This window comes from Lipomyces doorenjongii (assembly GCF_038497915.1).
Source record: "Lipomyces doorenjongii strain NRRL Y-27504 unplaced genomic scaffold V1508scaffold_8, whole genome shotgun sequence".
NCBI classification, from domain to species: Eukaryota; Fungi; Ascomycota; class Lipomycetes; order Lipomycetales; family Lipomycetaceae; genus Lipomyces; species Lipomyces doorenjongii.
In genome coordinates, this window is record NW_027118075.1 from 208,992 (window position 1) to 234,719 (window position 25,728).

Consider the following 25,728-nt stretch of genomic DNA (forward strand, 5'->3'; position numbering starts at 1 on the left):
GTTCCTGTATACACAATGAGGAGGCATTAAATAGACCTTCCGAATAACTAATGGCGCAGGGCAAAATATATCGCTTCCGTACTAATTTCCCGTAAACGTGGCGCAATTCAGGTACGAAGGCAAGTAAATTATTATCGCACGACTGCGTGCTCTTATGGCTCAAATGCATAAGAGACCGTGCATGGTGATCGGCTTCTATCAAACCAGAACGCCGAGACACTTCTGCAGTCCTGCGGTTGACTACGGCATACGGCATTTTAATGTTGTGCCCCCCCCATGGATCGCGGAATATCATCAGTTCGCCTACTTACAACTTTACACAACTAAAATATCACGCTAATTCGTAACCGCCATCGCTGTCGCTGATTCAGTATCCCATTCTGATCCATCACCCATCCCGACTACGCCCAAGTACCCTTCAAGTCCTTATCAACAAACGTGCTTTTCTTCAAGTGAAGATCGTTGAACACAGCTTGTGCAGCATCGCCGCGGAACGCCTTCTGGATCCTCTCTTCATTCTCTTTCTCCAGCGTCATGAGTTCGTCAGCGTTTGCTTCCTGCAAGTCTTCTGGACCGTGACGGGTGCCGATGAATAGGATCGTGCAGTTTTGATAATCTATCGCCATATTAGTCTAAATTGCTACGCCACGCAAAGATTGCGCAGGAATAAGGCATACCCATATACTTTGGTTGGAGTGGTACCCATCGGTAGTCTTGAAACTCTTCCAAGATGTCCTCACTATACTTTGGTCCTTCCGGAGTCTTTGTCGGGCCCGTGGCTGGATATTTAGGATTCTGCTCGTGTCGTCATATTAGATTGCATATACCATATTAAATTGGATGCGGTACTTACTCGTGCGCTGACAATGTAACGACCGTCCTGAGATAGCCCGAACTCCTTTTCAATTTCGGTTTCCTTTTGCGGCACAGTGAGGATGTATGACAAATAGTGCATGTTGTCTTCCTGAGTTAAGACATATACTCCTTCAGCCTTGTTTTCTGGTTAGCAACTTTTTGGTGACGTGACAACAATGGTGCTCACTTACAATTGGCCTCGCGGACGACAATGTTCGCTCTCTGTAGTATTGTCAGTCTGCTACTGTATACTGTATAGGCAATCTTACCCTCGTGTCTTTGTTGAATACATCTCGGTGTCTAACTGGTCTGTTATGTCATCGACACTGGAATGCACCTTCGTCACCAACCCTCTAACCTCATCGTTAGCATTCCATCGTCCGACGCAGTGAACGTTGCTCACATTAACCGTCCGCCTCCGCCTGTCGGAAGCGTTTTCTTAGGAATAATTATCAATCTGCAGTCGTCCTTGCCTGTCTTCTTCACATTGTCCTTCATATCGCTTGACGTGAACGGCAATGGGCGCAAGACGATGTACGTTCGTTGCACGTCCGTCATAGACGCAGCTTCTTCCAGACCGACTTTGGGACGGAAGAAGAAGTAAATCAGTCCTTCCTCAAGAACGGTCTTCCTGTCGATATTATCAGTTTCAAGGCTCAGATCACCTATTTACCAGAAAAGTGACATACGGCAGCTCTCCGGTACTTTTTACAGCTTGATCGCCAGTTGTTGACGGTTCGGCCTCAGTTTTCACTTTTTTCTCCTCTGGTTGCTCGTCCTTGTTTTTAATGTCCTGCGCCACGTTTTCCTTATTTTTTTCCTCTTGTTCGTGCAAGTGACGCATGTACTCGTCTGCTTGATCGACCGGTACTCGGCGACGCTTCGATCCGATTTTCGATTCGCCTCCCGTCGCGGAGACAGGCAACATTACGTATTTCTTGATCGCCGGCGGCGGTGTAGGCGAGTTCCTCTTCGCGTCAGACTGGGGACGGAGATGGCCATGACGATGGTGTGCATGAGATCGAGTTTCTGGTGCCATTGTAGCTCGTTCGAATAGTTTGTTCGTAGCGTTCGAGTATTCAAATTGATATTTAGTTTACGAGCCGGGAAGATCTCGGGCTGCCATCCACATTTTATAATTGTATAAATTATCTCTGTAATGTAATCTGCATTGACAGAGTTCGTGGTGCTTGTGGGCGTGCCCGTTGAGGCCCAGTTACTACTAGCATGGCGCAGATCGACCGCGACCGACGTCATTCGCGTATCCCACGTCACTTGTAGGAGCGCGTAAAGGCATCGTCGCTCCACAAATAGGGAGCCATGTGCAGATGTCTTAATTTTTAAAAATTGACTATTTGATATTGATTTCGGAGGCGAAAACGTGATTACAGATGTGGAAAAGGGAGGACGGCTTGAACATCAGAGATAGAGGCGGCTGCGGCGACTATCATGAATTTGGATCCATATAGTATTCTATGTACAATATCTAGGGGATTGTCTAAGCAAGCCATTTACAAAAAGAAATAAACAAAATCTGACGGGGAAGTCAGCGGCCGAGTAGAGATTGCTATCGAATAAAGCTCTCAGTCTCATTCGCAACGGCCGTCCTTCCATCCATCTCTCCACCGCTCCTTCCACAAATTGCAGTCAAATTCCGGCTTCCCAAGTTTCTTGTTGACCTCATTATGCGCATCGCAAAGCCAGCGACCAAACTCCTCCCGTCCAGTGACCTTGGGCTTGTTTTCCGCCTCCGCGGCCCACTTCTGGAAGTCCTCTGCGCAATACCAGCATGGGTATATCGTGCCGAAAATGCGTAGGAACGACTTCATGTCACCTTGCTGCGCCGGCGTCGCCTGTTCTGGATAATTTGCTGCGACAGAATGCAGGAATGTCCACGTCGACCGGCCGAGTTCGTTTACATCCGGTGGACAGTCCGCGGTCGCGGGCTTCGCAGCCGCCGCGGCAGCGGTCATGCCTTTCGCCTTGCGAAAATCTAGCAGCGAATTGCAGGTTCGGCATCTGTGTAGCACATAATTAGACTAGGTGGCACACAATGGAGCTACTAGCAGTGGCAATACTCACGGCTTGCCGTCTTTGTCGAGGACGTAGACTTTGGAAAGGTTCGTCGAATCTATCTTGTCATTCGAATCTGCAAGCTTCTTAGGCGTACCCCCAGAACCGACTGGCGGCCGCGGACTGTCGACGCTTCCGACAAGAATGCCCATCACGATGGATTAACTAAATGTATAATGCCGTAGAAATAACGTAGGTACCGGATCACGAAGCATTCGTGGTTAACGCACGAGTTGTAGGGTCGGAATATCTACGACTGAATGATTTATAATTAAGCTACCAAAGTTTCTTACACTCGAAATACGCCCAGACACATCCCCGGGTGACTTAGCCAACCCGTAATCAGCACTCTCAAGTCACCAGACGAGTTAAACTACCCCAATTTGCTGGCTACCGCGATGGACATCGGCCCTATCTAATGGGTGCTAAGGCGAGAATCGTATTATTAGTGTGCCGGCAAATGCCATCTGTTCTCTAGGGCTAGGGTGTGGACAAGATCACGGCTTGGTCCGCGACACAAAACACAACGCCGAAAACGTCGTGGCCTCCACAGTTCTTACGAGCCTCCTTCCTGCCTTCGCCCAAATTAAGGCACTCTCGACTCTGTCCTGCCTTTTTCCCTGTAATGTCCGTGCCTCCGACTTCCGATTACTTTCAGCAGAACAACGGCTATCCGCCGCAGCCTGGCGCGCCTGCATACGGCATCCCGTCGCAGGCCCCGCCGCCGCCCACTGGCCAGGGTTATCCAGTCCAGTCACCAGACACAGGCGTTCATGCTCCTGGCAGCGAGCCAGGAGCCGGCTCGCCCGTTGTGACTGCAGAAAGCACCGGGCACAAGTCACGACGCCAGTATGCTGCCGAGCAATATACGTTTGGAACGATTCCAGCGACAGTCGATCAGGTGCCCACTCAAATCGCACCAGCTGCGTATGGACAGCCGGCGTATCCCGGAGCCAACACAATGTACACTCCGGCCGGTGCTCCCGCCGTCTCGCCTGCTGCTCCAGGCGTGCAACCTCAATACGGTGGATTCCAGCCGATCGGCGCGCAGGCTGATGCGGGGTTGTCGCAACAATTCTCGCAGATGAGTGTCGGTGGTGCTGCCGCGCCGGCTCAGAATTTAAAAGCTCCTCAGATGGTTAGTTGAACGGTTGGATTTGTTGTGGGAAGGTGTGATAAATATGATGAATTAGTCGATGGATTGATAATTATGCCACTCGATGGTATTGATTCATGGCAGATGCTGACATGAGAACAGACCCTTCCACTAAATCAACTGTACAATATCGATTTACTCCAGCAATTGCCTCCTCCTATTACAGATCTTACTCTCCCGCCTCCCCCGGTTATCTTACCGCCTAATGTAAGTTGCCATTTGTTGGATAGAGACGTTTATTTTTTGTTTGTTGCTAACGCGTCGATCACCAGGCCTCCGTCACCAACTCCGCGACAGCAAACTGCGCCCCGCCATACGTGCGGTCAACAATCAATGCCGTACCTACAACCAACTCGTTGCTGAAGAAGAGTAAACTTCCTTTTGCATTGGTAATTCAGCCGTATACCAGCCTGCGAGATGAAGAAGATCCCGTGCCAGTAGTGTCGGACGCTATAATCTCGCGTTGCAGGCGATGCAGAACCTACATCAATCCATTCATCAGTTTTATTGATCAGGGCCACAGATGGCGATGCAATATGTGCAATCTCACCAATGACGGTGCGTTAAAAGTCTTTGTTTATAGATGAATGAATACTGATCTGCATAGTTCCAACTGCGTTTGACTGGGATTCTCACAACCAAAAACAAGTTGACCGATGGAGCCGGGCCGAACTAAACCATGCAGTCGTAGAATTTGTCGCTCCACCAGAGTACATGGTTCGACCTCCGCAGCCTCTTGTCTACGTTTTCCTGATCGATGTCAGTGCCAATGCTGTCGCCAGCGGTCTCGTTGCTACAACCGCCCGAACAATTCTCGAGTCGCTCGACCGTATCCCCAACAAAGACAAACGAACTAGGCTTTCATTTATCTGTGTCAACTCGTCATTGCATTTTTTTGCTGTTCCGCCGCCACCAGCAGCCTCCGAACCGACCATGCTTGTCGTGTCTGACCTTGATGAGCCATTCTTACCTGTCCCGCACAACCTTCTCGTTCCACTGGCCGAATGCCGGTCCGGAATTGAGTCATTGCTGAACAAGCTGAACGATATGTTTGCGAACTCGACCAGTACCACGAACGCGATGGGCCCGGCGCTCAAGGCTGCGCACAAGTTGATCGGAAATGTCGGGGGCAAAATCATTTGCCTGATGGCTAGTTTGCCAAATGTCGGTCCAGGAAAACTCGAGCCTAGAGACGATAAGAAGTCGCTTAGTGCTGGTGCAGAGAAATCCTTGCTGCAGACTCAAAACTCGTTTTACAAGAGTTTTGCAGTAGAGTGCAGTAAGAGTCAGGTTTCGATCGATATGTTTTTGTTTTCATCACAGTATCAGGATGTCGCATCGCTCAGCAACTTGCCACGATATACATCTGGCCAGACTTACTTCTACCCGGGCTGGAACGCCGGCCGATCAGAAGACGCGATCAAGTTCGCGCATGAGTTTAGTGAGCATTTGTCGATGGAGATCGCGCTGGAAGCCGTTTTACGTGTCCGTGCTTCGAACGGAATCCGGATGAATACTTTTTACGGTAACTTCTTCACGCGATCGTCTGACCTGTGCGCGTTTCCAAGCTTCCCGCGAGACCAAAGTTATTGTGTGGAGGTGGCGATCGACGAGACGATTTCGAAGCCGTTTGTGTCTTTGCAGGCTGCAGTTTTGCACACAACTTCCAATGGCGAGCGACGAATCCGGGTCATGACTCTGGCGATACCGACTACCTCAAACTTGTCAGATGTGTACGCGTCCGCGGACCAGATTGCCATCACGTCGTTCTACGCCCAGCGAGCCGCCGAGAAAGCGCTCTCGTCCGGTCTCCAAGACGCACGGGATCTTGTCGGTGGCAAGTTGGCGGAGATGCTACAAACCTATCGGAAGGAGCTGATGACTTCCAACGTCGGTGCATCTGCGCCATTGCAATTCTGTGCTAATCTACGGCTTCTGCCGTTGTTGTTCCTGGCTTTGATCAAGCATGTCGGGCTTCGGAAATCCGCCCAGATACCATCCGATCTACGGTCAGCAGCGCTCGACCTGCTCGGAACGTTGCCGGCTAAATATTTGATCCAGTATATTCACGCAGACTTTTTCTGTCTCCATGACATGCCCGAGACAGCTGGCACGCAGGACAAGGAAACTGGCGAGATCGTGCTACCACCGAAAATGAACCTGAGCGCGGAGCGACTCGAACGCCACGGCCTGTACCTTATTGACGACGGGCAGACGCAGTTCTTGTGGGTCGGCCGCGACGCGGTGCCACAGCTTATCCTCGATGTGTGGGGCTTGCCGGCGCTCGAGCACGTTAAGACGGGCAAAACAACTTTGCCGGTGCTCGAGACGGAGTTTTCGCAGCGCGTCAACGCGATCATCGCCAAGCTCCGGGAAAAGAAAGGGTCAACAATCTGGCCGAACTTGTACGTCGTGCGGGAAGACGGCGATCCCGCGCTTAAGCTGTGGGCATCGACGCTCTTGATCGAGGACCGTGCGGACCAGGGACAGAGTTACATGGAGTTCCTGACGAACTTGCGGGAACGAATCAGTTAGGTCTAAAAATATGTTGATGGAGTGTTACATATGTGACTCTTTGTTTGGGGTTTTATTGTTGGCACTTTCTAAAAATATATCTGTCTTTTCTTTTTTCATATACTGTTGTATTTAGTTTACGTTTAATATTAGAAACTTGTATATCATGAGCATATTACTCGACTTGTTTGTTTTATATCTATCTAGTATACGTGTCGGATGATAGTATGTTAACACATGCGATTTGCTGCAAATAGTACATCAATACCCAAACAAACCATTACAAAGCTATAATACAAGGAAAATAGAAAAAAAAAACATTATAAAGCATCACAACTCACTCCGGGCGACTCAAAAAAGGAGCATTTATACCGTTCCATGCCAGCAACAAAAATTCCTTCAAAAGGAAATCGATTATGTCAACAATAACAACACGACAAAGTGATATGAGGGGCGATGCTACTTCAAAGGGAGAGCAATTAAAAATGCTCTAGGTGCGCTCCAAGGCCTGGAGTTGCACTAGTTCGTAGTACTTTGCTTTATTTGCGAGTAATTCTTGGTGAGTACCAGACTCGAGGACCTTGCCGTTTTCGAAAACGTAGATAACGTCAGCCTGCCCAGAATGATTAGTACGCGCATTCAGAATCAATAATACAAGAGAGGATGACCTACGTTTTGGATGGTGCTCAATCTATGAGCGACGGCAATAGTCGTGCGACCCTTGGCAGCCTTATCAAGCGCCTCCTGGACAACTTTCTCAGACTCACTATCCAGTGCAGACGTAGCCTCATCGAGCAGCAAAATCTTCGGTTCACGAATCAACGCTCTTGCAATCGCAATACGCTGTTTCTGGCCACCGCTGAGCAACGCGCCCTTTGTTCCACACAGTGTGTCGTATCCCTCCGGTAGCGACATGATGAAGTCGTGGATATTTGCCTGTTGACAGGCGGCGTAAATGTCCTCGTCCGTAACATCTCTGGGCGTGCCGAGTGCGATGTTATATCGAATTGAGCCAGCATACAGAACTGGTTCCTGCTGCACGAGTGCGATATGGCTTCTGTACGAGTTCACGTTTAGCGACGAGATATCCTGGCCATCGAGAAGGATCTTGCCGCCTAGCGGGATGTAAAAGGACTCGATTAGACCGATCGTCGTACTCTTGCCGCAACCAGAAGAGCCAACCAGCGCAACGTACTGGCCTTTGTGAACAGTCAAATTCAACCCCCGGAGGACAGGGACTTCAGGACGGGTGGGATATCGGAAGTGCACGTCCTGAAACTCGATGTTGCCTTCAACGTCATGAAGAGTGATACCTTCCTCGTTCCAGGTATCGACTAGTGGAATCGAGTTGAACAGCGCTTGGATATTCTCGGCCGCCTGCTTCGCCTTACCCATATCGGGCGCAAATGAGAACACGGTACCGGCGGATTGAGATCCAAACACGACAGATATGAAGCAAATGAAAAACTGAACGACGCCGTACGTGTGGTTTTTAAGCAGGGTCGAACCATACCAGAACCCGAGCCCCATGATGAAGAATGACAGACCCTGTGAAAGTCCGTACAGAAAGGATGATCGCATGGTGGACATTCGGCTTTGGACAATCTGGTCCTCGATTTCAAACTTGTATCTCGAATAGACGTCTTCCTCACGTGTCAAAGACGCGACGGTTCGAATTGATGATGTGGCCTCGCAAGCGAACGACGCGGACTTATCGTACGCGCCCTTAGCCTTCTCTTGGAATCGCTGAAGCATCCAGAACCGCAAGAAACCGCAGCCAACCATGAGAGGCATGCACGCGAAGCACACCAAAGCCAGTTTCCACGCAACAGCGATTGACAAAATTGTACCAGCGATAATTGTGACCATGGAGTTCAGAATCTGGCCGAGCGTGGCGCCACTGAGACCTTCGACACTCTGCGCGTCCTTGGAAAGCGTGCTGGTCAAGGATCCTGTAGTGTTCTCTTCTCGGTCAAAGTATGCGATATCTTGTCGCAGCATCTGGCGGAAACTCTGATATCGGATTCGACGAACAAGTTTTTGCGCGACATATGCGAGCACGCCTATTGTGCAGACAAACGCAATACCTTGGACAAAGGCAAGCATGAAGAACAAGCCAGAATAGAGGTTAATTGTCTTGCGCATCTCTGAATACTGCGAAGGAGTGACCTGAAACGCCGAGACACATTTTGCGAAAAAGACAGACTGGACAGGATAGGCAAGACCATTGATGACTGCAGACAAGATGCCACACCACATATAGGGTAGCTCGGGCTTGTTTAAGTTATATATCTAGATTCTGTTAGGTAATGTTTCACATATGCAGAATGGAACACGAGCAACCCACCATAACAATGGACTTCCAGATACCGTATTTCTTTGGCTGAGGCACGGCCCGCTTGGCGACAACAAGACTGGAAATGGACTGTTTCGTTCGGGTACGGGTGATATCGAGAATGTTGGTGTCTTCGCGATACTCCAGCTCCTTCTCCTCTGTAACAAACTGAGTCTCGGCAGAGTTCTCGTCCTCGTGCTCTGGTTGCTTCAATTTCTCGATCTTCTGAGCCTCGACAAGCTCATAGTACATTCCGTGCTTGTCAAGAAGGTCGTTGTGTCTGCCTTGTTCGACAATCTTGCCCTTCGACATGACAACGATCAAATCCGCATCCTTGATAGTAGATAATCGGTGTGCGATGACGATCGTGGTGCGCGACTTTGCAGCCTTGTCCAACGCATCCTGCACGATACCCTCACTCTTTGTATCCAATGCAGACGTGGCCTCGTCAAGAAGAAGAACCTTGGGATTGCTGACAATGGCGCGCGCTATCGCGATACGCTGTTTTTGGCCGCCCGACATTAAGAAACCACGCTCGCCGACGTTCGTGTCTAGACCCTCAGGAAGAGTTTGAATGAAAGCCCACGCGTTGGCCTGCTCGCATGCGTCGATAATTAACTTGCGCTTCTCGTCCTCTGGTGCATTCTCGTACTTTGTTCCAATCAATCCGTGCGCGACATTCTCGTACACAGAGCAGCCGAAAAGGGTAGGTTCCTGAGACACGAGGGAGATCTGCTGTCGCAGCCACTTAGTGTTGAGTTTCGTGATGTCATGGCCGTCCAACGTCACCGCACCAGAAATCGGCTGGTAAAATCGCTCGACAAGACCGACAATTGTACTCTTGCCGGAGCCAGAAGCACCAACAAGTGCGACAGTATTTCCCGCAGGGATCTTGAGGTTCATGTCCTCGAGAACGGTAACATCGGGACGGGACGGATAGATAAACTTGATGTCCTTGAGCTCGATATCGCCGCTGAAGGACTCGAGGACATCACCTTCCACAGAAGTCGCGTCAATGACAGATTGACGATCGATTGTGGCGAAGATCTTTGAGGCCGCCGTGACGCCGCTCGTGATGCTTCGCACATTGGGGCCAATCTGGCCGAGCGAGAAGGCGCCAATGAGCATGGACATCAAAACAGAGATAATAGAGCCGACGTTAATGGAACCCGAAGCAACGAATCGAGAACCTTGCCAAAATGCAAGCGCGTAATTGTTGTAGATGTAGAACCACAAAGAGCCGAGCATCAGAGCCTACTGACGTCAAATTTGTATCCAACCACAAAAAAAAACGACAGACTCACCAAAGTGACGCCTTGGCGGAAAGCCCATTTCTCGGTGACACGAAGATACTTGTCGTACTCGTTGGCGAGACGCTCTTGGACACCGAACGCCTGCACATTTCGAACACTGGAAAAGACTTCTTCCGCGAGTGTGCCCCCAACGGAGTAGCCCTCGAGCGAACGCAACGAGAATTTGACCATGAACGTCGACAATAAGCCCATGGTCAGCACTATGGCTACCACGACAGACAACAAGATCAGAGTGAGTTTCCAAGACTTGATAAAGCCAATGACGAACGCCGAGATAAACGTGGACAATCCGGTAATTATAAGACCGACTTTTTCCGACATGCCCTCCTGCACGAGATTGGTGTCGGCCGTAATACGTGTCGTGATTTCGCCGGAACCAAGCTTATCGAAGTAGCCAATGTTCTGTCGGAGAGTGGCGGCGAGATACTGCTGTCTAATTCGAGCTGATAGCACCTCTCCTCGGTCAATGTGAATAAACGTCTCGACAAAGGTGAACACGATCACGCCGATTCCGAGGTACACGAAGTATAGAGTAAACTTGTTGATCTGATGCTGGAAGCTCTCGGCGGAACCGCCATAAGCAAAGTATTCAACGAACGTTTGGGACAACTGGCCAAAGATGATTGTCATGAGCGGGAGCAGCGCGCCTGCGGCGATACTGCAGAAGTATCCGACAGCTAGAAGGGCAATATCGAACGCTGTGGCGTATCTATACAGCTTGAAGAATGACACCTTGACAGGAGTGACTTGGACTTGGGCGCGCAGGATGTCGGCTTCCTCTGGCGGCAGATGCGCGTAGTCATCATGCGGTTCTTTACTAACGGGCACAACAGCTTCGGTCTTCTCGTTTGCGTTTGGGTCTTCTGAGCTGACACGCGTTGTCGAGAAGTTGTTCTCGTCAGAAGACGACGACGACGACTTGTGGTCGTCTTTTGACAGTGTCATTGTCTGTCTGTGGAGTGTGCGAATTAGCTGGAAGTAAAAGACACCCCTACAGTGCTGGCGTGTTCCGTACTCTATATATGTGAGTTATCTAAGACAACAATTGCGATATAAGTACTATTATAGAAAGGGAGACAATGACGTTGACATTTGCTGACGCTTTGCATGCAACCCGAGGAAGCTGTATCTAATAAGGCGGAGAACCCGAAACCCTACTCGTATCTTTTACGACGGCACTGAGAATAATTAACTTAAACTCTACTGAACGCCGCTCGGTTTAAATACCGAAAACAGCAAAACACCAAGCGCATATCTGATCCTGCGCCGCTCCCCATCAACACTTATCCATGGGTCTTGTACTAGGCGTCACAAACATTGCAGTCACACGGACTCCATGTGGAGTCACGTGCTCCAATAATACTATGGCGAATATTTCATTAATTTGGTACAAAATTCTTGGATGGTGGGTGTTGCCCTAGATGCGTACGCATCGTAGTTTTCCGTGTATATTTGGATTAGCTTTCAACTTTGTTTTGTCTGTTGATTTGTTTACTGGGAAAGCGCGTCTTGTTTCACCAACCGGCAGATTAAATCTCAAAATGCTTATACGAAGTTCCCTGGAGATGGTTGTATACCTATCTATAGTTTATATTGTCTTTCGTTGTTTGCATATAACGTTAGAGCAATAGTAATGGGAAATTGACTGTGTTTTTGCATAAGTTAGACAGAGAATACGCAGAAGTCGCAAAAAAAATAAAGAGTTTATAACAGTTTGTTTTTGGTATAGCGTGGACGTCAAATGAAAGACTGTAGAAGAGGTACCTGCACTCGGAAATATGTCTGCATTTGTGGTTCTTGTACCACCCGCCCTAACCAACTTTCTATTTGTACCAAAACAAGGCGGTGTGTAAGTTGGTGCGGCACATTAAAGGTTTTAAGCGTCTACTACAAAAGAACAACGCTGCTATCTGACATGACCTGACAGGTTCCTCTCAATGTAACCGAATTATATCCCGAATACGACACAATCAGCTAAACGCCGCAGACAAGGAACCTTTCCGATTGTAGTTTATTGCCCTCGGCGTTTCGTTTGCAATTTCGCCGACTCCCCGAGATATGATTCCTTAGTTCATCTTATTCTGTTGCATATGCCCACCTGCATTGGTTTTGATATCTCCTCTTTTCGTCTCAGCACTAATTGTCGCATGCTCGTAGTATACCAGCTAACGAAATCATATGCGCCGTATGGACACCATAAACTACGTGTGAGGAAAGCGGCTAACTGTCAATCATATCTTATTTTTACCACCTTCGACCTTCGACGACCAAAATTTCACAAAATTAACAATGATAAAATACGTAAACTATTAAAACACAACAGAAAGTGAACAATCCCAATCTATAAGCTTTTCGAACTCAGCTCCATAGAAACCATAAACAAACTTATCAAAAAAACCGCCGGTGATTATAATGCCATCCCATCCCGTTTCATTATCGTAAACAAATAACCGTATCTTATGTATTCACAAATTAATTGCTTTCAATTTCTGCCTAGTATGCAAGCTTCTTATCATCTCAAACACTGTAGCATCTCTACAAGTTGAAAGCAGACTTCAAGAACGCCTCTTCCTCGTTGTGGTGGACGACCTTGTTACCAGCGGCAACACTGGCGCTAGGCGCCCGACCAGCATATCGGATGGCAAAGTCCTTGTAATTCTTGGTCTCCTTAAACAGTGTCTGTATTCTCGGGAAAACATAGGTCCAAGCACCGGCGTTCAAGTGCTCCTCCTGCACCCACACAATCTCCTCCAGTGCGGGGTAGTCGTCAAGCGCGTCACGGAGCTGAGCCCATGGGAACGGGTGAAGCTGCTCAATCTTGATGATCGACGTGTCCTCGATCTTGTTTGCTTCCCGTGTCTTGTGAAGTGCAGCATAGACCTGACCCGAGCAGAGAATGACCCGCTTGGTTTCGGCCTTGGGTACGACGGACTGATCCTCAATGATCCACTGGAAGTGCGAGTCGCCAGTGAAGTCCGAAAGCTTAGACCGAGCCAGTGGGTGTCGTAAAAGAGACTTGGAAAAGAAAAGAATCAACGCTACAGCAGTCATTAGTTAATGCACAATTATGGTTATATATTCAAAACATGACATACGCTTTCTGAACTGACGACATATCTGGCGTCGAAGAAGGTGGAACAAATTTGCAGGAGTGGTAGGGTAGACAACCTGCATGTTGCAGTCCTGGTGCTGTCGGTGAAGCTTATCTTCGCTAGGGAAGAATCGCGGGTCCTCAGTACAAAGCTGGAGGTATCGCTCGAGACGGGCAGACGAGTGCTCGGGTCCCTGACCGTCGAAGCCGTGGGGAAGCGAAAGAACAATGCCGGATCTCTGAGCCCATTTGGCCTCACCGGAAGCAATGAATTGGTCAATTATAACCTGAGCGGTATTGGCGAAATCGCCGAACTGAGCCTCCCACATAACCAATGCATCTGGAGACGTGAGCGAGTAACCGTATTCGTACCCCATAACACCGTACTCAGACAAAGAGGAGTTAGAAATCACGAACGCAGCTTGATCCTCAGAAACATGTTGAAGAGGAGTGTAGATAGCCTCAGATTCCTGGTCATGTAGAACCGCGTGACGCTGAGAGAAAGTACCACGTTCAACGTCCTGACCGGAAACACGCACGTGGTAGCCCTCCGATACGAGAGATCCGAAAGCAAGAGCCTCACCAGTAGACCAGTCAATGCCCTCCCCGTCATCGACAGTCTTCTTGCGGCTGTTCAAAATACGCTTCAAGTTGCGGTGAACAGTGAACCCGTCAGGAGGAGTGGAGATGACATTGCCGATGTGCTTGGCAAGAGACTCGTCAATGGCCGTAGGCAAATGTGGAAGAATTTCAGTCGCGAGCTCTTTAGGAGTCTTGAAACCGTCCCAGGCCGACGCAAGCCACTCGCGTGTCGATGGCGTATAATCCTTGGCCTTCGAGAACGACTCCTCTAGTAGACCCCAGACCCACTTCTTATGCTCATCAATATCCTCCTTGGAAAAGGTTTTCTCGTCCATTAGCTGGGCCGTGTACTTGTCAAGAACAGGTTTCTGCTGAGCGATCTTCTTGTACATGAGCGGCTGAGTGAAGGAAGGCTGATCAGTCTCGTTGTGGCCATGACGACGGTAGCAGACAATATCGATAATAACATCCTTCTTGAAAGTCTGACGCCAGTCAGCGGCAAGCTGACAGATGAAAGTCACGGCCTCGACATCGTCACCGTTGACGTGGAAGATAGGAGCGTCGATGGTCTTGGCGAGATCCGACGGATACATGGTCGAACGAGCGAATCGAGGATCTGTAGTGAATCCAATCTGGTTGTTCACAATGATGTGGATGGTACCGCCTGTAGAGAAAGCGGGAAGGTTGTGAAGACCAATAGTCTCGTAAACGACACCCTGCGCGGCGAATGCAGCATCGCCATGAAGCAAGACGCCCATAGCTGTGTTGAAGTTGCCCTCATCGTTGTTGAAGTGCTGGATGGCGCGAGTCTTGCCTAGAACAACAGGATCCTCAGCCTCCAGATGGGACGGGTTGGCGACGAGCGACAAGTTGACGCGCTTGCCCGACGGAGTGGGACGCTGGTAATTCATGCCGAGATGGTATTTAACGTCACCAGACCCCTCATCATCGGCATTGTCGGTGCCAGAGAACTCGGAGAAGATAGATTCGTTGGGTTTCCGGACGACGTTGGAAAGCATGTTGAGACGACCACGGTGGGGCATGCCAATTACAATGTCCGTGACACCACCATCAACAGACCTGTCAATCAGGGCCTTCATACCTGGGATCATGGACTCACCACCCTCGAGACCAAATCGCTTGTCGTTCGGGTACTTAGTGGCAAGGAAAGTCTCGAAGCTCGAGGACCAGATAATTCTGTCTAGGATTCTTCGCCTCTCATCAACGGAGTACTTGTACGGAGTAGGGATCTCAATACGCTGACGGATCCAGTCGCACTCGCCACGGTCGGGAATGTGGATGTACTCGGCACCATATGAGCCACAGTAAGTCTTCTCGCATGCGTCGATAATCTCCCGCAAGGTCATCTTAGTTCTACCACCGCTAGCGAACCAGGGGAGAATGCCGGGGCCGAGACTATACTCTGTGTCAAGATCCTTCTCGGTGAACTTGTAGTAGTCGAGAGTCAACTCTCTCGGGATCTGATCCTTGCGAATGCCGAGCGGATCGAGATTAGCCTTGAGATGACCACGAACCTGATAGGCTCGAACGAGAAGCTGAATCTTCAAGTGGTTGATAACGTCGGCGTTGCCAGCCAAACCAGCGCCGGAAACAACGTAGGGAACACCTGTCGTGGGAGCTGGGACAATATTAGGAGGAGGAATGAACGCCTGAGAAGGCTCAACGCCGCCGGACTCCATGTTGCGGAAGTAGACCTGCCATGAAATGTGAACGCTAGACGGATCCTGCTTCCATGCTTCGTACATCTCATCGACATAGTTGGCCGAGTTACCGTCCAAGAACGCATCGTTGGGATCCTACTGGCAATTAGCATCCGATCCTAGTAAATGAGTGCGACCCAGCGTGTGCAGATAGCATTGGCATAATAAATCCTCAACAGCATCAACTGTGGTTGCCCATTGTTGCGTCTGTACTTAGTTCAGGGCTTTGCCTCGGACTTTCGATGCGGCGGTCCCGGCAATCACCACGTCCCCGAAATATCCGAGGATTCCGCCGCTGTGCCACATTTCCCAGCACCAGCGATTGAAGCGATATGGAAAAGTTGTCACAAAATTTATATCCGCCATTGCAATTGTTAAACACTATTGAATTGACGACAATTAAAATAATTCCGTGTTGGTCGCAAATACGTCCAACCGACCTATCATCAAAAAGAAAACAAGAGTCCCAGCGCCCAAGCAGCCACGGTGCGGTTTGCAAACTGACAATGAGAGATGAAATAATTGCCACGGCACTGTATCACGACCATTGATTTGTTTGCAACATGACGTTGGTGTTCGTCTCGTATCCCCCAGATTTCCAAACAAACTGTCACAAACCATCCACGAGTTGGACAATTACATCACTCTGAGCACACTGCACACGCTGACAACAAGTTATACATACCACGCCAACAGGCTGCGTTTCGACCGCAGTGGCGAGTAATCTGGTCATAACGGGGTACTTGAAAGTAGTCTGCTTTCGCAGGGAAGCAATACTCGACGACCGCGCGCCGAGCGCGGATGCTGCTCTACCTGCCGCAGACAACTGCGCAGACGCGCAAAGTCGCGACGACAGTTTTGGAATAGAACGTAACATTGTCAAGAAGACGGGGGGGAATGACGTACAGAAGACAGGACTTGCTTTCGTGAAGACCGGCGACCGAAGTTCTTTTATTTGTTCTCATTCGCCAGTGACAGGATTACCCGGCCGCGGCTGCCGGGCTCCCCGCGCCTGGCACCGGTTTATCTCACATAAGATCATCGTGGAAGCTGACATAACCTACATGACGCTAGACCCAATAAGGCGTGGCGCCAGCCGAATTTGAGGCTGGTGATTGGGTAGTCGGAAGCATGTTCCCGACAGTGACGCATTGCAAACTGGGCAGGCGTAGCGCTTCAGCCGCACCGAATCTTTCCTCTAACCGCAGATTTCGCCGCCGGTCACATGACCTGCTGATAACTGCATGCTGTGACCGACTACGCCAGTCACCATATACGTAAACGAATTGCAGCATAGTTAATCATGTGCAGCATTTTGAAGACTTGAAAAGTGCATGATTTCTCTTAAGTTTGGCTAGATGCTGGCTTGTGATCCGCGACGCATTAATACGTTGCGGGTTTAAGCCACCGGCCAGAAACAGCTGACCAAATTTGTACCCGCACGCAACAAATCTGGGGGAATGCTCGCTATGATCTGCTCGGTCGCTTTGGTCAAGACAGTAAGGTTAAGGATGATCCGTAACGATCCTTCTAGCAAGATGACAGCTCTAAAGTGACACTCCTACCGATACTGAAAATACTGCACTTCATGACGAAGTGTGGTTTAGCCAGATCAAAAAGGTCATCTCAAAAATGTGCACCAAAGTATGGACGTACAATTTACGAATTTACTATATAGTGACACCTTGCTCTATAGACAACTACAGTGAGGAATAGAGCAAAAGGCTGCAATTCTATTTCTATATACTCTACTGTGCCTATCTGGCACAGGCAATCACAGACTCCAAGCACATACTTTTCGGTCGCTCAATCGGCAGTCCTAGCGCCCTATCCCAAATCAATTGTGCCAGCGGGCCAATACTGCGCGACACGCCGAACGCAACCGTGTAGAACGTTGTTTGCGTCAGTCCGAAATGGTGCATCAACACGCCAGACGCTGCATCCACGTTCGGAAATGGGTTTTTGGTCTTGCCATGCGCAGTCAGGACTGCCGGCGCAATTTCTGAGGTCCGAAGCACGAGCTTGAACACATTATCATGTTGAGAGATGGCGGGACGTGCGCGTGCGTAGGTCATGAGCGCTTCGAATCGAGGGTCGGGCCTGCGGAGGACTGCATGTCCATAGCCGGGGATCACGCGTCCGGACTTCAAGGTGTTCCAAAGGTACGTCTCGATATGTGATGGAGTGAAGTCGAATGGAATGGCTTCCTTCATTGAGAGGATAAATCGTAGGACTTCTTGTGCCGCTAGACCATGCAACGGTCCCGCAAGACCCTGCAGACCGGCAGAGTAAGACAGGTACGGATCAGAGAGTGCAGAACCGACAAGATGGGTTGTATGTGCTGATACGTTTCCTCCCTCGTGATCACTGTGAAGTGCGAGGTATAGTCGTAAGAAATCAACAAAGTCTGGATCGGAAGAGACTCCTAGCAAATTCGAAAAGTTCAGAGCCCAGTCTGCACTGGGCGAAATAGACCCAGGAAGAGGGCCGCCTCCTCTATAGGTGTTTTGATAAATCTTAGCAGCAATAGCCGGAAGCTTTGCGACCAAATTGATCACGTCATCGAATGTGGGCTCCCAGTAGTCAGCCTTCGAGAGTCCCTTCTCGTACAGCTTCGCAAACACAGAGTCGTGGTTGAGTGCCGTAACACCGATAGCAATCTGAGTCATGGGATGGAGCGTTGGCGGGAGAGCATCAAGAACGCGGGAAACGTGGTCCGGCAGCGTTCCCTGGTCAGCCAGCTCGGCTGAAAACGCTCGAACCTCTTCCGTGGTTGGAATGTTGCCGCTCAGTAGAAACCAAAACATTGCTAGTGACAATTAACATAAATAAAGCATTACACGAATATGGTCAAAGATTCACCCTCAGGTAACATTTCACCGCCCTCCGCGGCCGTAGGAAGTAGATCTTGGCACTCCACGATTGTCTTCCCGTGGAATCGAATGCCGGTCATAGGATCCAACTGTGAGCCCTCCCAGAGCATGCTCCTCAGGCCGCGCATGCCACCGAGCACGCTGTTGACAGTAATTTCTCCTACAGACTTGTCGCCATACTCCTCCTTCGCGCTCTGCAGCCTGGTGCGCTTTTCCGGGATCACTTTACGCATTGCTCGCTTGAGTTTGCTTGAAGAATGCCGAGCCGCGGTGCGGCTTGCACAGTGCAGAAGCGGGGAAACTGATGCGGCGGTGGCGGTGCCAGCACCGACGAAGACCAGAGGCTGCACATAAATTGGTTAGACGTCTGGAGGGGGCTGATGTCAACGGACTAGCGGATGTTAGTACGTACGAGAAGAGACCTGGAGGGGCCAGACCAGAAGATGGAGGCCATGACGGGCCAAGGAAGGGAGGAGAAAGAAGATGCGGTTGGCGAGAAAGCAAATCGGGGGATGGTCAGGCTGTTAAATATACACAGCCAATACTACACGGCGACGTGTCGCAAACACGCGCGTGATCCGTAGCGCGACCAGCCTCAATTGCACGTGCCGAGCCGTGATGATGAGGCGCTGATGGTTGTTAATGATTGATTTTGGCACTGCAAACTCGCGACATCCCGAATCTGGGTCTAGGCTTTCTCATAGCATTGGCAAAGTGAACTTAAAGGTCCTCAGTCCCGAAAATTAACAATAGCGAGTTGCGCAGGCTATCGCTGCATTATTCGGCGGATCTCAAATACATAAACTACAATACATCACTCAGTGTACTTCGTTATGGCTTTATTTTCCCATTAGCAACAAGACAAGAGCAAGGATAATATTAGCAAAGCATGTAGATCAATCATCAGCCCAGTGATACCATAACTCTCCACTTATACCCCGCGTGCCGACAGAAACGCCTTCAAATTTTACTTCGCGAGCACCTCCTACGCGTCGCCATGGCCAAGGTGCGCGCACCGCTCGCAATTTTGCGGTCATAGAACCTTCACCATGACCTGGTACCCTTGTTCGTCTTAGATTAACTGATTCAGCATCTGCATTCATGATCAACGTGACCGTAAACTCCTGCTCCTTCGGCGACGCAAGGTCTAGGTTGCGAAGGAGGAAGGCCCGGTCAGTTAGAAATCGCAGGAATGTCAATAACGATAGAGCGGTACATGAATACTCACTAGGCACTCCCTCGTGTCGATTAATCCCGCATATCCATCCCAATCGCTCGTCGACAAGTAAGAGAGAGTTTTGTGCCAACACCCGAGAAGGCTCTTTCTTAGCGAATCCGGACTCGCCATGCCGACTTTGGCGATTTCGTCGTCTTTTGAAGGAGTTGGCGTCAACGTTGGTGATACGACGATCGCTGGTGAGCTTGATGGGACAACGCTTGCGAGTTTTGTGGAGTGAAGAACGAGGTGTGTCGTCAGAACGAGAGGCCGAGTTGGCGCGCATGCTACTGAAGGCGTCATCTAGCTGTCGGGTATTTGTTAGGTCCGAGAGATTGAAGGTTTTGTTAAAAGGATAAACAGTAAATTCGACGAGTTGTAGTCAACAAAATAAACCGACTCTATCTGACAGCTGACAGAGAGACCTCGAATTGGCATTCAGCATAGTCCACCATATGAGTTAATAAGTACGAACGTATATTCTCGCTAGAATCGAAGGTATAACAAATCCGTTGGGGCGTATGATTTTCTGAGCTTCACAGCAAGGCCTGCAGACTGGAATCATATAGTCAGGGAATCTGGTTCTGTTTGTACACTGTGAACTTTGTGGGTTAGGGTGAATTGTTAGCGAACCAAAATAAGCCACGCATTTGTGAGAGTCACGATTTGTCGTTGCCCCAGGGGCGCAATCACAGCAAGACACCTTGGTTGACACTTTAGTACACTTACCGCAGCAGTTCTGCCTCCTCAAATTGTTCTTAATGTTGCCGTCCTCAATTCGCTCCAGCATTCATCTAGTCCAGGTACGTTTAATGTGCTATTCGTGTTTGATCTGGCATGGCAATGCTGTTCCAAAATCCTTTTTGGCGATGTCACGTGTAGACCTGGTCCCACCGCATGAGCGTTTTATAAGTTTTTTTCTTTCGCCGACTCTCGTCTCACACTGTCTGCACAGAAATTTCCCCCCATACGCCAATTTTCCGCTTCATCTAACAGGTTGCTCAAATCCTCAGTAATGTCGTACGCTCTGCCAGAAAGCCACAAGGCTGTATGTGCTGTGTTGCTTGAGATCAACAGCCAATGAGTTGCTAACAGTTGCGAGTAGATGTTGCAAAACACACTCAAGGACAGCGATCCTGAGGTCCGGACTATAATGGTACGTCGTATTTATTCCACTCTCTCGACACTCACCAGTGGCTAATAGATTTAGGATGCCGAGATCAAGCGTCAGCGCGAGTCCATTGTGTTGATTGCTTCCGAGAACTTCACTTCGCGCGCTGTCTTCGATGCCCTTGGATCTCCAATGTCCAATAAGTACTCCGAGGGATACCCCGGCGCGCGATACTACGGTGGTAACCAGCACATCGACCAGATCGAGCGCCTGTGCCAGCAGCGTGCTCTTGACGCTTTCCACGTCGACAAGGAAAAGTGGGGTGTTAACGTCCAGACTTTGTCCGGTTCTCCTGCAAACTTGCAGGTCTACCAGGCCCTTATCAAGCCCCACGAGCGTATCATGGGTCTTGACCTTCCCCACGGTGGTCACTTGTCGCACGGTTACCAGACCGACTCCAAGAAGATCTCTGCCGTGTCAACCTACTTCGAGACCATGCCATACCGCGTGGACCTCGAGACCGGTATCATCGACTACGATATGCTCGAGAAGACCGCCGTCCTATACCGACCAAAAATCATCGTTGCCGGTACCTCCGCCTACTGCCGCTTGATGGATTTCAAGCGCTTTCGTGAGATCGCTGATCTTGTCGGTGCCTACCTCGTCGTCGATATGGCGCACATCTCTGGTCTCATTGCCGCCCAGGTTATCCCATCGCCGTTCGAGTACGCTGATGTCGTGACCACCACCACCCATAAGTCTCTCCGTGGTCCCCGTGGTGCTATGATCTTCTTCCGCCGTGGTGTCCGCTCCGTGAACCCCAAGACCGGCAAGGAGACTCTCTACGACCTCGAGAATCCGATCAACTTCTCCGTCTTCCCCGGCCACCAGGGTGGTCCCCACAACCACACCATCACTGCCCTTGCTGTTGCTCTCAAGCAGGCCCAGTCTCTTGAGTTTAAGCTCTACCAGGAACAAGTGCTCAAGAATGCCAAGGTCCTCGAGAATGAGTTCAAGGCCAAGGGTTACACTCTTGTCTCTGATGGTACCGATTCGCACATGGTCCTCGTCAACCTCCGAGCGAAGGGCATCGACGGTGCTCGCGTTGAGGCGGTCTGCGAGAACATGAACATCGCCCTCAACAAGAACTCGATCCCTGGTGACAAGTCCGCTCTTGTTCCCGGCGGCGTCCGAGTTGGCGCTCCTGCCATGACCACCCGTGGTCTCGGTGAGGAGGATTTTAAGAAGATCGTTGAGTACATCGACCGGGCTGTCCAGATTGCTATCGATACCCAGGCATCGTTGCCAAAGGATGCCAACAAGCTCAAGGACTTTAAGGAGAAGATTGTCGCGGGATCCGAGGAGTTGAGCAAGTTGAAGGAGACGATCGCCGCTTGGGCTGTTCAGTTCCCTCTCCCTGTTTAAGCCAAGAAAGTGTAGAGCAATATGAGATGGTGTGTGGTCTAATTTATTTAGTGTTGGTTATTGACATAGTACAATACAATTACTGTATATTGATGGGATTGAATTCGGAATTATGGCGATTGTGTGACCTAAAAGTTTTGAGTATTCTGTATTTCGTTCGTAATTATAGTAATTCAGTATTATCTGTTGTTGTGCACGATGAGACGAAGCGTTAAATGTTTACAGAAGGCTGTATAGATGATCTGGGAAAGTAAGGTAGAGCATGGGTCAGACGTCTTCCGAGCCAAAGCATTTGGTGCATTACGAGCTCCAGCGACGCGTTGTTGACAAGGGGCAAGAATACCGGTAGATGCCAGTGACACCTTGTCGACAAGGCGTCAAGAAGCGAGTCTCTAACAGACCGAGATCCTCTATAGACACATGCCAGCACGTTTATTTATGGCGAGTAGTTGTGCGCTGAGCCTTCTCTTCAGGACTGGACCACCGGATCTCAGCATTTTGTTCTTATGGGTGGCTGTCTAATACAAGCAGTATCTAGCCGCCAACCATGATGAGGGTATCGTACCTTGCTTGCGTAGACCTGCGTATTGCTAGTTGTTGATCAATTAATAATTGCAAGCATCAATCGTGCGGTACAGCTGTGCTTGCCAGTCAATCAGTGCATATCCGCAGTCTGTATGTGAATATTATTAAATTGACCAGCAAATTTGATTGGGTCTAAGGGGTGCATGGCACTGTAGACCACCTATCAGGCACGGGAAAGCCAACACGCAATCCCTAACCCCGTCCCCAAAGATCGCGGAAGCATGGCGGCTCGTCAACAAACTAGCCGAAGCGTAAATTTCTTTCTCGCGAATTCGTCGACGTATAGTTTGCATTAGATTTTCCTGCCTTACGACACGACAACTATAGAACACAGAATGACTGTTGCGCATAAAGCTTGTCTTATTGTTATTGGTATGTGAAATCAATTTGGTTCTTGGCGAGATATGGCGCCGCTAGAGACTGGTGCTGCAAAGCGACCCGTTTAATCCGGGCACAGCTGACGTCTGAGCTCATTGACTGTGAAGAGCGGACCTATGGCTCTAATTTGATTCATACTGTACGATACGAATTTGCGCACTGATGCTAACGGATGCAGATGGCTGGGGCATCGCTCCCGAGAAGGGCACCCCCGGCAACGCAATTGAGAACGCGGATACCCCAACCATGGACGCGTTCACGAAAATCCCTGGCTATACTACACTCGAGGCCTCTTCGACCTTTGTTGGCCTTCCCGAAGGCTTAATGGGCAACTCCGAGGTTGGCCATCTCAACATTGGTGCTGGTCGTGTTGTCTGGCAGGACGTCGTTCGGATCGATATGACAATGAAGAAGCACGAATTCGATAAGACCGTGAACATTGTGAACGCTTTGAATACGGCCAAGAAAAACGGTGGCCGTTTGCACTTGTTGGGTCTGTTGAGTGATGGTGGCGTGCACTCACACCAGAATCACTTATTTGAGTTGCTGGCGACTGCGAAGGAGTTTGGTGTCGAGGAAGTGTATGTGCACGCGTTTGGCGACGGCAGAGATACTGATCCCAAGTCCTTGTCTGGATACCTGAAGACTCTCCTCGGTAAGTTCGAGGAGATTGGTATTGGCAAGCTTGCGACTGTTGTTGGACGGTACTATGCTATGGACCGAGACAAGAGATGGGAGCGTGTCGAGACTGCCATCAAGGGCCTTATTGACGTCTCTGGAGGCGAGGCCGCTGAGCAGGAAGATATTGTGTCCAAGATCGAGTCGCGATACGCCGAAGGTGAGACTGATGAGTTCATTCGACCGATCATTGTCAATGGCGCGGAGGCTCGAGTCCAAGAGAACGACACGCTCTTCTTCTTCAACTATCGTTCTGACCGTGTACGTGAGATCACCCAACTCTTGGGTGTCGACTCTTCGCCCATCGACACTGAGATCCCTAAGAACTTGCACATCACCACTATGACTCAGTACAAGGCTGACTATCCGTTCCCAATCGCGTTCCCACCACAACGCATGGATGATGTCCTCGCTGAGTGGCTCGGCAAGAAGGAGATCCCTCAAGTCCACATTGCCGAGACCGAGAAGTACGCGCACGTCACTTTCTTCTTCAACGGTGGCGTTGAGAAGCAGTACCACCTCGAGCAGCGTGACCTTGTTCCATCTCCCAAGGTCGCGACCTACGATCTTGACCCCAAGATGTCCCAGCAAGAGGTTGCTCAGCAGGTCGCCAAGCGCATTGCCGAGCAGGACTTCCCGCTCGTCATGTGCAATCTCGCTGCCCCCGATATGGTCGGCCACACTGGCAAGTATGAAGCAGCTGTCCAAGCCGTTACCCACTGTGATCTTGCAATCAAGACCATCTACGAAGCCTGCATCCGTGAGAACTACATCCTCTTCGTCACCGCCGACCACGGAAACGCTGAGGAGATGGTGACTCCCGAGGGCAAGCCTAAGACCTCACACACGACTAACAAAGTTCCGTTCGTCATGGCTAATGCACCGAAGGAGTGGGCACTCGACGACGGCGGTGTTCTTGGGGATGTCGCGCCTACCATTCTCGACGTCTTTGGCGTCCAGAAGCCAGAGCATATGACTGGTCGAAGCTTGTTGAAGAAGAACTGAGCGTCGTTTACGAGCGTTGATTTGTTTTAGTGGTGTTTAACGGATTGATTGACGGTTCCTTTTTGTAGATGGATCTGGAGGAGAACACGCAGGCTGGCTACTGCGGGGAGGCACCTGGAATGATTTGTATGTTTTAGACCACGTTATAGATGTTAGAGGTATCTATGCTAGACATGCATATTATATTGAATATATTGTAGAGATAATAGACCAGCGTTGTGTCCACACTGTTTGCGTGATTCTTGCTGCCGCGGTTTTAAAAACCGTGGGACACTCTTGGCTCTTGATTACCCACACCAGTACCGAAGAGATTCGGTCGGAAAATCGAGGTTGGTTTGACCCGTAGGCGCTCTCCAACTTCTGTCGTTCTCCATTTTACACTTATATCATGGATTCGAATTCGTCTGTAGTTCCAGGATTTAGTAAATTATGAAGTGAGCGCGTATTTCGGAGTGAGATGAAGGGGATATATATGTCAGGCAATCTTCGACGTTTTACACACTCGTCACGTCAATTGCACGCAATAACGTTTGCGGTAGGTATCACAGTGATTAAAAACTAAATAGCAAGTACCGCTTTGGGGGATGGTGTTACACTTGAGAACATAGTAATCATTTCGTATGACAAGGATGGATAATTAAAAACGAAAACAGTCAGCTACTGTCGTAGAAACAAATATACGTGTCGTACACCAGTACCTCTTTTCCCTATGGTGCTGGATTCAGGATTTGGTTTAGACAATGCTCTAATGTCTGCTCCGGAGTATTACTCCTCAGAAGGGCAGGTGCCTTGTTATAGTCAGAATCCGTGTTATCCT

The 25,728-nt window shown here is 49.8% G+C and overlaps 9 protein-coding genes across 9 annotated transcripts; 3 read left to right on the forward strand and 6 right to left on the reverse strand.

Annotated features, from left to right (window-relative positions):
- Nucleotides 1-401: 401 nt before the first annotated feature.
- On the reverse strand, nt 402-1,894 carry V1508DRAFT_430834 (uncharacterized protein; the record flags this gene model as incomplete). Its single annotated transcript, XM_066941920.1, has 7 exons — nt 402-616; nt 678-795; nt 854-991; nt 1,047-1,077; nt 1,125-1,208; nt 1,259-1,486; nt 1,545-1,894. 7 exons carry the CDS (start codon nt 1,892-1,894, stop codon nt 402-404), a joined length of 1,164 nt encoding a protein of 387 aa, XP_066797731.1.
- Nucleotides 1,895-2,249: 355 nt separating this feature from the next.
- V1508DRAFT_411952 (ERV/ALR sulfhydryl oxidase domain-containing protein) lies at nt 2,250-3,349 on the reverse strand. Its single transcript, XM_066939538.1, has 2 exons — nt 2,938-3,349; nt 2,250-2,874 (listed from the first exon to the last, which is right to left on the reverse strand). The coding sequence occupies exons 1-2, from the start codon at nt 3,078-3,080 to the stop codon at nt 2,445-2,447; spliced, it is 573 nt and encodes a 190-aa protein (XP_066797732.1). The 5' UTR covers nt 3,081-3,349; the 3' UTR covers nt 2,250-2,444.
- Nucleotides 3,242-6,891, forward strand: V1508DRAFT_382039 (uncharacterized protein). The gene is made up of 4 exons (XM_066937719.1): nt 3,242-4,066; nt 4,187-4,291; nt 4,357-4,642; nt 4,692-6,891. Exons 1-4 carry the CDS (start codon nt 3,554-3,556, stop codon nt 6,617-6,619), a joined length of 2,832 nt encoding a protein of 943 aa, XP_066797733.1. The 5' UTR covers nt 3,242-3,553; the 3' UTR covers nt 6,620-6,891.
- On the reverse strand, nt 6,740-11,417 carry V1508DRAFT_366246 (P-loop containing nucleoside triphosphate hydrolase protein). Its single transcript, XM_066937359.1, has 4 exons — nt 10,238-11,417; nt 8,946-10,187; nt 7,271-8,890; nt 6,740-7,211 (listed from the first exon to the last, which is right to left on the reverse strand). The coding sequence occupies exons 1-4, from the start codon at nt 11,189-11,191 to the stop codon at nt 7,089-7,091; spliced, it is 3,939 nt and encodes a 1,312-aa protein (XP_066797734.1). The 5' UTR covers nt 11,192-11,417; the 3' UTR covers nt 6,740-7,088.
- Nucleotides 11,418-12,678: 1,261 nt separating this feature from the next.
- On the reverse strand, nt 12,679-15,914 carry V1508DRAFT_278767 (thiamine diphosphate-binding protein). Its single transcript, XM_066936510.1, has 2 exons — nt 13,342-15,914; nt 12,679-13,284 (listed from the first exon to the last, which is right to left on the reverse strand). Exons 1-2 carry the CDS (start codon nt 15,683-15,685, stop codon nt 12,782-12,784), a joined length of 2,847 nt encoding a protein of 948 aa, XP_066797735.1. The 5' UTR covers nt 15,686-15,914; the 3' UTR covers nt 12,679-12,781.
- Nucleotides 15,915-17,397: 1,483 nt separating this feature from the next.
- On the reverse strand, nt 17,398-18,746 carry V1508DRAFT_395668 (citrate synthase-like protein; the record flags this gene model as incomplete). The annotated part of the gene is made up of 2 exons (XM_066938060.1): nt 17,398-18,449; nt 18,503-18,746. The coding sequence occupies 2 exons, from the start codon at nt 18,744-18,746 to the stop codon at nt 17,398-17,400; spliced, it is 1,296 nt and encodes a 431-aa protein (XP_066797736.1).
- A 354-nt stretch (nt 18,747-19,100) lies between these two features.
- V1508DRAFT_278791 (uncharacterized protein) lies at nt 19,101-20,283 on the reverse strand. The gene has a single exon (XM_066936511.1). The coding sequence runs from the start codon at nt 20,013-20,015 to the stop codon at nt 19,410-19,412; it is 606 nt and encodes a 201-aa protein (XP_066797737.1). The 5' UTR covers nt 20,016-20,283; the 3' UTR covers nt 19,101-19,409.
- Nucleotides 20,284-20,834: 551 nt separating this feature from the next.
- On the forward strand, nt 20,835-22,265 carry V1508DRAFT_402658 (serine hydroxymethyltransferase; the record flags this gene model as incomplete). The annotated part of the gene is made up of 2 exons (XM_066938498.1): nt 20,835-20,885; nt 20,940-22,265. The coding sequence occupies 2 exons, from the start codon at nt 20,835-20,837 to the stop codon at nt 22,263-22,265; spliced, it is 1,377 nt and encodes a 458-aa protein (XP_066797738.1).
- Nucleotides 22,266-23,035: 770 nt separating this feature from the next.
- On the forward strand, nt 23,036-25,202 carry V1508DRAFT_411967 (metalloenzyme). Its single transcript, XM_066939539.1, has 2 exons — nt 23,036-23,222; nt 23,407-25,202. The coding sequence occupies exons 1-2, from the start codon at nt 23,186-23,188 to the stop codon at nt 24,909-24,911; spliced, it is 1,542 nt and encodes a 513-aa protein (XP_066797739.1). The 5' UTR covers nt 23,036-23,185; the 3' UTR covers nt 24,912-25,202.
- Nucleotides 25,203-25,728: the final 526 nt, after the last annotated feature.

What these genes read in the sequence shown, in the direction of transcription:
- V1508DRAFT_411952 (XM_066939538.1), bottom strand. Translation starts at nt 3,080, where the DNA reads ATGGGCATTCTTGTCGGAAGCGTCGACAGTCCGCGGCCGCCAGTCGGT. An exon ending in CTCGACAAAGACGGCAAGCC is followed by an intron (nt 2,875 to 2,937) that starts GTGAGTATTGCC and finishes TGTGCTACACAG; the next exon opens with ATGCCGAACCTGCAATTCGC.
- V1508DRAFT_382039 (XM_066937719.1), top strand. Translation starts at nt 3,554, where the DNA reads ATGTCCGTGCCTCCGACTTCCGATTACTTTCAGCAGAACAACGGCTAT. An exon ending in CGGTTATCTTACCGCCTAAT is followed by an intron (nt 4,292 to 4,356) that starts GTAAGTTGCCAT and finishes GTCGATCACCAG; the next exon opens with GCCTCCGTCACCAACTCCGC. An exon ending in GTGCAATCTCACCAATGACG is followed by an intron (nt 4,643 to 4,691) that starts GTGCGTTAAAAG and finishes TGATCTGCATAG; the next exon opens with TTCCAACTGCGTTTGACTGG.
- V1508DRAFT_366246 (XM_066937359.1), bottom strand. Translation starts at nt 11,191, where the DNA reads ATGACACTGTCAAAAGACGACCACAAGTCGTCGTCGTCGTCTTCTGAC. An exon ending in TCCGCCAAGGCGTCACTTTG is followed by an intron (nt 10,188 to 10,237) that starts GTGAGTCTGTCG and finishes TGACGTCAGTAG; the next exon opens with GCTCTGATGCTCGGCTCTTT. An exon ending in GATTGAGCACCATCCAAAAC is followed by an intron (nt 7,212 to 7,270) that starts GTAGGTCATCCT and finishes CATTCTGGGCAG; the next exon opens with GCTGACGTTATCTACGTTTT.
- V1508DRAFT_278767 (XM_066936510.1), bottom strand. Translation starts at nt 15,685, where the DNA reads ATGTACGAAGCATGGAAGCAGGATCCGTCTAGCGTTCACATTTCATGG. An exon ending in ATGTCGTCAGTTCAGAAAGC is followed by an intron (nt 13,285 to 13,341) that starts GTATGTCATGTT and finishes TGACTGCTGTAG; the next exon opens with CGTTGATTCTTTTCTTTTCC.
- V1508DRAFT_278791 (XM_066936511.1), bottom strand. Translation starts at nt 20,015, where the DNA reads ATGCGCGCCAACTCGGCCTCTCGTTCTGACGACACACCTCGTTCTTCA.
- V1508DRAFT_411967 (XM_066939539.1), top strand. Translation starts at nt 23,186, where the DNA reads ATGACTGTTGCGCATAAAGCTTGTCTTATTGTTATTG. An exon ending in AGCTTGTCTTATTGTTATTG is followed by an intron (nt 23,223 to 23,406) that starts GTATGTGAAATC and finishes TAACGGATGCAG; the next exon opens with ATGGCTGGGGCATCGCTCCC.